The sequence below is a fragment of the Scyliorhinus torazame genome, chromosome 4 (genome assembly GCF_047496885.1).
Source record: "Scyliorhinus torazame isolate Kashiwa2021f chromosome 4, sScyTor2.1, whole genome shotgun sequence".
Classification (NCBI taxonomy): Eukaryota; Metazoa; Chordata; class Chondrichthyes; order Carcharhiniformes; family Scyliorhinidae; genus Scyliorhinus; species Scyliorhinus torazame.
Window position 1 is genome coordinate 153,525,246 of NC_092710.1, and position 9,048 is coordinate 153,534,293.

A 9,048-nucleotide genomic window follows, 5' to 3' on the forward strand; every position below is an offset into this window, starting at 1 on the left:
TCAGGCTGCATTTATCCATTTCTGCTGACCCTTTGTCTCCTGCCTTCTCCAGGGTCAGTCACTCATAGACACATCTCCTCTGACGTAAAATAAAAACAGAAAATGCTGGGAAAAAACCCAGCAGCTCTGGCAGCATCTGTGAAGAGAGAAACCAAGTGAAACCTTTTGAGCCCAGACGACTCTTCAGAGTTCTGAAGAAGAGCCATACAGACTCAAAATATTAATTCTGTTTCTTCCTCCACAGACTCTGCCAGACTTGCTGAGTTTACCCAGAATTTTCCTCAGTATTTTGCCCCCATCTCCTCTGTCTGTAATATTTCCTTTTCTGCCCTCCCAACGCTGCCCTCCCTCTCCAGCCTCCTGTCCAAGCAGTATGGATTTTCCAATGCTCTTCTTCTCTTGGAAGCATCATTCCCTCCTCAACCGCAGTAGCAGTCACAATTGCCTCATCCCACCGCTGATTGTTTTGTTGACTCAGGGCTCAGCTCTTTTCCCATGACCACATTCTTTCCTCTTGTCCTCTTCCAATTCCTCTGGTGGGTTTCCAAGCCACCTAAAACCCCATTGCTTGTAATCTGTCCACACCAAGCCCCGATCATCCACAACACTTGTCCCGGTGAACCTCCCTCGACCGCCTGCCCCGCAATACACACAATTCACAATCTCAGACTAAAGGGACGATCCTTTAAAACAGAGGTGAGGAGGAATTTCTTCAGCCAGAGGGTGGTGAATCTGTGGAACTCTGCTGCAGAAGGCTGTGGAGGCCCAATCACTGAGTGTCATTAAGACAGAGATAGATAGGTTCTTGATTAATAAGGGGACCAAGCGTTATGGAGGAAAGGCAGGAGAATGGGGATTAGAAAAATATCAGCCATGATTAAATGGCAGAGCAGACGTAATGGGCCGAGTGGCCTAAGTCTGCTCCTATGTCTTATGGTCTCATCCTTCAGCCCAAATTCCAGTTCCAAGTCCCACCTCATGCCATAAGGCATCTGAGTCCTAGTGTGAATCCATTTTTTTTAGTACCACACAATGGGCAGCAGAGCCCACAGCTGAGGAACTCTTCCAGTGAATCACTTCCGGTCTTTCCAAACTTGTTCTCAAAAAGGGGGGGGGGAAAGAAACAATAAAACTTGGAAATGAGTGGTCAGGAAACCTTGTCCAAATTGGTCTTTGTAACCCTTAAAATTAACTCTAGTATTACCGGTGCCTGGTTTTTTTTAAACTGGGTCTTGCAAAATTTGAACTGTTTTTTTTCACCTTCTGGGAACCAGGCTCCTTCTTGTCATGTATGCCTGTTTGTCTCTGTCTCTCTCTCTGGGCTGTTTTGTTGACTGACTGGTTTCTGGTGCTTTACTCTGATGGCACTGGTCTTCCCCAGGAGCCGCTGCAATTGGCCAGGCTGTTCCCTTCAGAGTCCCGTTTCCAATGGCAACAGTAAACAAGCTGGTGCTCTCTGCTGGTAGACGGCTGGGACAGAGAGGGAGGGAGTTCTTTACTTCACCAGCTTTGCTTCAGCTGAAAACCTTCCTGTTGGATTGGAAGAAGAAGCATTTCTCCAACAAACAAAGGGAGAAATAGAATCACAGCTGCTCCATTCCCTTCTTGGAAGTTGGTCTTGGTGAACACCAGCGAGACCCTACGCAGACTAACATTGCCAAGTGGGGTGTGCATGCAGGACGATGGGGAGCAAGGAGCTGCTTATCAGCAGAACCACTTCGGCCGGCTATCGTTTGGCAGAGAGGCCGAACGCTGATTCCCTCACTGGCCACAGTAAACCGGCAGCGGACAGCCAGTCCCAGGGCAAGCTCACATACCTGGGGACAGTCCAGCAAGACCAAGTGTGGAGAGAGTTAATCCGTGCAGAATGGCAAGGGCTCAAAGAATGGTGAGTTCATTTAGATCCACGTCTCTGCTGAAGATTAAATCTGCTGGGATTTATAGAAACCACCAAGGTTTCACACATTGTTTTCTGCTAGGGGAGGAGTTTGTTTGAGTGCAGAGGGAGGCCATTTGGTCCATCGTTGCTGTGCCAGCTTTAAAAATACCTTTCGATTTACCTCCACACTCCTGCTCTTTCCCCTCACCCCTGCAAATTCCTTCCCCTGTAGTCATACTTTTTGAAAATACAGTGCTTCTATCGGAGTTACCAAATGATTTTCCATATCAGACATACATATCCTTAAGCAGATCAGTCACCTAAAATGTGTGGAAGGACTTATAGAATAAGAGTGGCTGGCATTTCAAATGCTGTCTGTGCTCTCCTCACCCTCCATCCCCATGATGGTGAGTCCATGCCCAAATTCTTGACATCTACTCCTGGTCAGGGAGACTGTGCAGTAGGAGTGTGACCTCAGAAACTGGAGAATGGTGGGAATTGCCTGCTCAAATTCCCGATCCGGCCAAACTCGAACACAAACTGACATTCCCGTCTGATGCATCGCAAACTATATGGCACTTTGTCTACTAGGAATGGGTGGATATAAAGGCTGAATTCTGCCTGCTTCCCCTTCCCCTTTATTCATACAAATTAGTGAAATTACATTCCATAACAATTCAAATTGGACAGTACCGAAAGTACAACATAGTTCAAGTTCTTTTCTTATTGCATGTGGCACTCTGAGGTGCTTCAATAAAATTACAATTGTGTGTGATATTTACAATATACATTCCATGACAAAGATACTGCCCAAGGGGTCCTTGCAGAGTTTCCAGCCCCTTGGTATACTATGGCAGATGGGCTTTAGTCACCTTTCCCCACTGAGCTTCTATGGCTGCTGGTCAGAGTCCCTCAGATGGAGTCCTGGACCTTGGAATATGCCAACCTGCTACACTCTCTTATTGACAGATTTCTGCACTGCAGGACCAGCAAGTTTTAAGCTGTCTTTCACTAAGATAATAGTCCACCAGCAGCAGTCCATATCTGTCTCAGAGAGCATCCAGGGAACAGCCGCAGGACACAGCGCCCTGTATCACAGAGCTGCTAGGGATGGACCTCAACAAAAACCAATGCATCTCTGTCATGACCTCTTTCATAAAGGCACATTCCAGAATCAGGCAGGCAGCAGTCTCTGCCCCACCGTAGCTAAATCAAGGGCAGCATGCAGAGGCGTGGGGCTCTTCGCATACAGGCAGGATTGATAGGGAGGGCCTTTCTCACCACCAGCCTGGTACTTTGTCATGTCGATACAGTCATCATAGATTATCATAAAATTTACAGTGCAGAAGGCCCTGTGTGTTAGTTAGTCTCAGCGCTACTTTCACAGATATTTCACAAATATAAGTGGCACGATGGTTAGCACTACTGCCTCACAGCGGCAGGAACCTGGGGTCAAATCCGACCTCGGGTGACTGTCTGTGTGGAGTTTGCAAGTTCTCCCCGTGGCTGCGTGGATTTCCTCCAGGTGCTCCAGTTTCCTTCCACAGTCCAAAGATGTTCAGGTTAGGTTGATTGTCCATGCTAAATTGCCCCTTCATGTCCAATGGTTAGGTGGGTTGCGGGGTTACAGAATGGGGTAGGAGTGTGGGCTCTTACGCTAGGGCCAGTGCAGACTGAATGGGATGAATGGCCTCTGAATGGCACTGTAGGGATTCTGTGATAAGTTACCATTTCTTTTGTTTCATTTTCACAACATTGTGAAGCTTAGCCACTTAATACATAACTTAATTTCATTGTGCATAAAGTAGTGTTTATGTGAAGGATTAATTCACTTAGGTAACAACATCTGCCTGTTCTAATTGTGTTGTTGTTACATGATATAATATAACTGCATAACTTATTCTGAATTCACAAGGTCTGTGCCTTCAATTACAAAATAAAATTACCCCTGAAATTGTACTAGTGCAATGGGTCCTTATGGTTTGGCAATTCCAGGTCTTGAACAATGTATATAATCGTTAAGGATCATTGCAAACTATTTTGCTTTATGCAAATAAGTGTGTCTACCTTTGTCTATTGTCTGTTGCCTGGATATGATAGATCTGGTCTTCAAATTACCTTTCTATTTCTGAAGTCAAGCTGCCACCTGAAAGAAATTTATTTGTTTAAGCTTTATTTGTGTTTTGATTATCACATTGCCATGTTGCTAAGTCAGTGCCCACTGCATTCAACGTTTGTCCTTTGTCTTATCAGGGAAAATAACTGGAGCTTTCTGAAAGATTATGATGCCAAGGTAAGGATTGTAATTAATATATGATATGTGTAACATGAAAGGGTCAAAGCCTCAAATACTTTTTCATAAATCTGCCTTTGATGTGTTTCACATTTGCAGCATTGCAGTATTGTTGATATATTCTCAGTTTGGAGAATATTTCTACATCTAAAAGCAATAATGTACAAAATAATATTAAAAATATTATTCTCAAATATATTATATTTTTGGCGCGATTTAACAGAAATGAAACAGAGTCCCATTTAGGGCGCGTTTAGCCAGGCGTTTCCCAGTGCTTCCAGCCGAGAGCGAACTTGCTCTCAAACAGGACTCTGACCATTTTGGGCCTCGGCGAGGAATGCCCGCCAAGGCCACACTTAGGCTCATTTCCTGCACTAACGAGCTCATCTCGCTAATGCAATAAGAGATCCCCGATATCTGGACACCTCACCACTCCATACCCCCTTAACACCCCAACTTACCAATTAGAGAGTCCATGCATTCCACCTCATAAAGATAGGGCAGGGTGGTCCTGGGCCCAATCCCCAGCATGGGCAAGATGCCACCTGAGCACCTTGGTAGTGCCAGCCTGGCACCCTGACAATGCCCTGTCAGCCTGGCAGTGCCATCTAGGCATCTTGGGTGTTACGCTGGCAGTGCCACAGTGCCCAGTTGGCAATGAGAGTGGCAGGGTACAACCCTGTCCAGAACCAGACCACCCATGGGCCCCAATCGCCTAGGAGACCCCACCCTTATGCTGATACGCCTGGTCCATCTTTGTGGAAACAAGTGCTAAACGGCACCTGCTTAGGGTCTCCAAGGCGAGGCCGTTAGATCCCACGCCTTGGTTAACTCCGGTGCAAACATATTTAAGTGAGCTTAACTGCACACTTAAATATGCAAATCCTCTCTTCAATGGGCGGGATGCAGATCACGACACCTCGCAAGATCTTGTTAATCACACAAGGTTAAACAAGCATCGTAAATCTCACGAGAGCCTCTGGCGGGATTTATCGGACTCACGCGTCCCGAATTGGGGGTGACGAGTCCGTTAGGTCGCACTCATCACATACAATATATTATAATAATATAGAATATAAAAGACATATTAAAAAATATCATGCTACTATGTTTAAAAATGTGATTTTGTTGTACTTTTAAGCCTATTTGGTGTTTCCATCTAGATGTGACATAATTCCAACTCCAGTATTTTCAAACACATTTACCACGTCAAATGGGACAAATTGAATTGAAACCCAAACCTAAATGAAAAAGGGACTCCGTAAATTTTTAACCTTCCCAAATTGTAGTGGCCCAACGCAGTGAAAATCAAGGCTGCAATATTGCAGCCTTATGCACTTTTACAACCCAAGAATGTGGTCGTGCTCTCCAGGACGGTCAGTAGATTTTTATTACTGATCTTTAAATAATTCCAAATGTCAATGTCAGTTTATTATTTTTAATCCCATTATTGTCCGTTTATAAAATGTCAAAGTGCGACTGAAAACATGGAGTGTTGGAATTCCTGATTCATATCCCAGTCACTCAGTTGGAAGGATTACACCGCATTAGTGTTATGCAAGCATTTTGGAGATTTTTCCAAGTACTCAGTTGTAGTGGGGCCATGAAGTAATGGCAAGAAGAAAAATAGCCTGGATTTGTTTCATTTAAATATATATATTTTAATTTTATTTTAATTCTGTTGCTGCAGCTTAACACTAGGAAAGTCCACTTCCAAGTGATTCCAGGACTGTAGCGTGGCTTTCAGAGACTGACTTTCGGAAGTGATGAATTTCTGCTGAACCAAAATCAGCGTTAGTGTAGAAAGGCACCTGAGACGGGATTCTCCGTTTCAGAAACTAAATGTTGATGCCGGGACATTTGGTGGTGTTCTATGACGATTAAATTATTCCGGTTCCTGAGCAATTCATGATCCATTAATGGATGAGCGGCGCCACGTGGAACTTGATCGATTCTAATGAAAAACGGGGTCACTTGAGAGGCTGACAAGCTGCAGCCGCATCTTAGCACTCCACTCCCCACATACACTCATCCCAGCCAACAAGATGGCCGCACGAATAGCGGCACCCTGGTCCGCGGTCGCAGAGCTCAAGACCCTGCTGGATGCTGTGGAGGAGAGATGGGACACCCTGTTCCCCGAGGTGGGAAGGAGGTTGCCACTCGCCACCATGCACCAGGCCTGGGCGCAGGTGGCAGAGGCCGTGAGCATCAAGGGCCCGACCACCAGGACCAGGCAGCAATGCCGGAAGAAGTTGCACGACCACCTCAGAGTGGCCAGGGTGAGTAGGTAGCACCGTGCCCCTGATTCCAACTCACGTCGCACACACCCATAAAACCCGCTCCCCACCCGGAGGGTGACCAAACTCCGTCCACTGGCAGTTTTCTCGCACTCCACCCTGCTCCACATGCCAGCACCCATTGCTCCCGCCATGGTCAGGTGCCTTAGCCATAAAGACCACCAGCTGCCCACCCCCTGTGCTGCACGTGTCCGACTGCCTAACACTGTGCACTTTCTTCCACGGTGGAGGCCTTGGGGCCAAGGTATCGGCCACAAGTCAGGCTGTCCGAGGCCTGGGGCACTCTGTGTGGGCGGTGGCATGCCGTTGAAGACTCCGGCTGTGTAGAGAGGCGGTGCGACATATCTGCTGGAACAAAGGGCGGCACGGTGGCACAGTGGTTAGCACTGCTATCTCGCGGCGCTGAGGGCCCAGCCCTGGGTCACTGTCCATGTGAAGTTTACACATTCTGCCTGTGTCTGCATGGGTCTCACTCCCACAACCCAAAAAGATGTGCAGGGTAAGTGGATTTGTCATGCTAAATTGCCCCTTAATTGGAAAAGAAATTGGATATTCTAAATTTATTTTCTTGAAATCTGCTGGATCGTGGCGCACCTGGAGCCGCAGAGGTATGGGGGAGGACATTTGTCATCCAGACTCTTGCATCTACCTCCCTGAGGTGGTGTCACCAATTAAAGCTGACATGGCTTTTCAAGGCCTCCCTCGGGTTCTGCAGTCTGCACCCCTTCAAATTAGTGGGTGTGATGAGCTGCAGTCCATTAATGAGGGTGGTGCTAAATACAGCACTGGAAATTGTGGCCATCTGTTTGGATACTGTGTGTCTGCTCTCTCGCCTTCAACTCAACTGTTACCTGCCACAGTGCCTGAAATCTGGCTGAGTCAGACTGGCCCCAGACTGAGGAGCTGTGTCTATTCTATGCCCTTGTGAGATGTCAGGTGCCCCAAACTGATATGTACAATCCTACCACTGCTTTGGTCAATTTGCAGGAGTATCAGCCTCCTAGAGGTATCAGTACAAAACGTCTTTTAGGAAAGGTATTACGGGATACCATCTGGGTGATGTATGATTTGATGGAAATGATCATTTCTGGGAGGGCATTAACTTTATTTGGGTCTGCAGAGTGTTTGTAGAGCAGCCTATGGGTAAGATTTCACAAGCACTCAGCGAACTTTCACGTCAATGTTTTGGAGAATGGACGTGCTCCAATAAATAGATCCTCAAGCACAAACAAATAGAATTTAATTTTAACTTTGCATTCTCATTTCACGGAAATGTGCAAGGTATTTATTGCACATCTTTATTTGCGTTTATTTCAACCTTTTGTTTTCCAGGGAAGACTAAAAATACAGGAACCCCTCCCTGAGTACGTCTCTCAGTTCTCTGACCAAGTTCCAAATACCACAAACCAGACATTTGGCAGCAGAATAGACTCTGAGCTCGGTCAGGCACTAATAAGGATGGATTATCGTCTTCAGAAGGAAAACCGAAAGACAAAACTGGACAATGACCTTATTCCATGTTAAACGGGAAAGTAGAATATCAGTAAGCGGTTACATGTTCAGAGAAATACTTGAATTGATGTTGAAATAGTGAGATTAGAGACATTAGAGGTTTAGGCCCCAATAGTAACTTGGAGGTTGATGGGAGTGGGGTCATGGGGGCTGGCATGGAGGAGCATTTTTGTGATTGGGAAATTCAAAAGAATGGGTTTCCCTCAGATCTTTCAGGAATTACCCTCAGCACCTGATTAACATTTGTATTTCCTCTCAGGCAGATTAAAAGGCTGGTTGGCTCTCAGCTTGTGGGAAAGTGTGCAGAACCAGGCCACAGCTGGACAGCAGAGGAGGAAGGGATGATTGTATCGATTGGCAGGAGACAGTAGAATGGGAGAAGGGATGTTGGAAGCATGATGGTGATTGGCACAGACTTGGCACCAGAGATTTTGGTGGCAAGGGAGAGCCAGAGACACAGCCATAGGGAGTGGGAAAGTCATCGAGGGTAGTGGGTGTGTGTCTGGGGGGGGAGGGGAGTGGGGGAGACTGTTGGAGGTGGAGACACATCGGAGGGGTTAGAGACATTGGTGGTGGTCAGGCTGGAGGGGAGATTGGAAGTGCAGGTTGGTGGGTGGGGTTTAATCCTTGGATTTAATTCCTTGCATAATATCGTCCTCCCCATGTCTGTAGCCTCTTCTACCCCTAAAAAAGTCTCTTCCCCATAATTCTCTGTTCCTTTGACTTTAGCCTCCCGTGCACCCTTGACTTTAGCCTCCCGTGCACCCTTGACTTTAGCCTCCCGTGCACCCTTGACTTTAGCCTCCCGTGCACCCTTGACTTCAGCCTCCCGTGCACCCTAGCTTCTGTTCACCCTTACATTGGCAATCATGCCTTTCATCTCTGGATCTTGGGTTTGCATTCATCCCAAACTGATCATTTTTTTGACAGGCACAATCCAGCCATAAAAGGCTTAGGTCCTCTTGAATTAAAGAGTTCCTAACTGGTATTGATAATGATAACCACAGTGGTCTGAATATAGTTGATATGCAAAATACTAAAATAGGTACATTAAGAGGGGCTCTTCT

At 46.5% G+C, this 9,048-nt stretch overlaps 1 protein-coding gene across 1 annotated transcript; it reads left to right on the top strand.

Annotated features, from left to right (window-relative positions):
• Nucleotides 1–1,460: 1,460 nt before the first annotated feature.
• cimip5 (ciliary microtubule inner protein 5) lies at nucleotides 1,461–8,472 on the top strand. The gene is made up of 3 exons (XM_072498786.1): nucleotides 1,461–1,888; nucleotides 4,133–4,172; nucleotides 7,802–8,472. The coding sequence occupies exons 1-3, from the start codon at nucleotides 1,683–1,685 to the stop codon at nucleotides 7,991–7,993; spliced, it is 438 nt and encodes a 145-aa protein (XP_072354887.1). The 5' UTR covers nucleotides 1,461–1,682; the 3' UTR covers nucleotides 7,994–8,472.
• The last annotated feature ends 576 nt before the right edge of the window (nucleotides 8,473–9,048 follow it).

Bases quoted from the DNA above. Each gene is read 5' to 3' on its own strand.
- cimip5 (XM_072498786.1), top strand. From the start codon at position 1,683: ATGGGGAGCAAGGAGCTGCTTATCAGCAGAACCACTTCGGCCGGCTAT. The intron at 1,889-4,132 runs GTGAGTTCATTT...TTGTCTTATCAG, and splicing joins TGGCAAGGGCTCAAAGAATG to GGAAAATAACTGGAGCTTTC. The intron at 4,173-7,801 runs GTAAGGATTGTA...TTTGTTTTCCAG, and splicing joins TGAAAGATTATGATGCCAAG to GGAAGACTAAAAATACAGGA.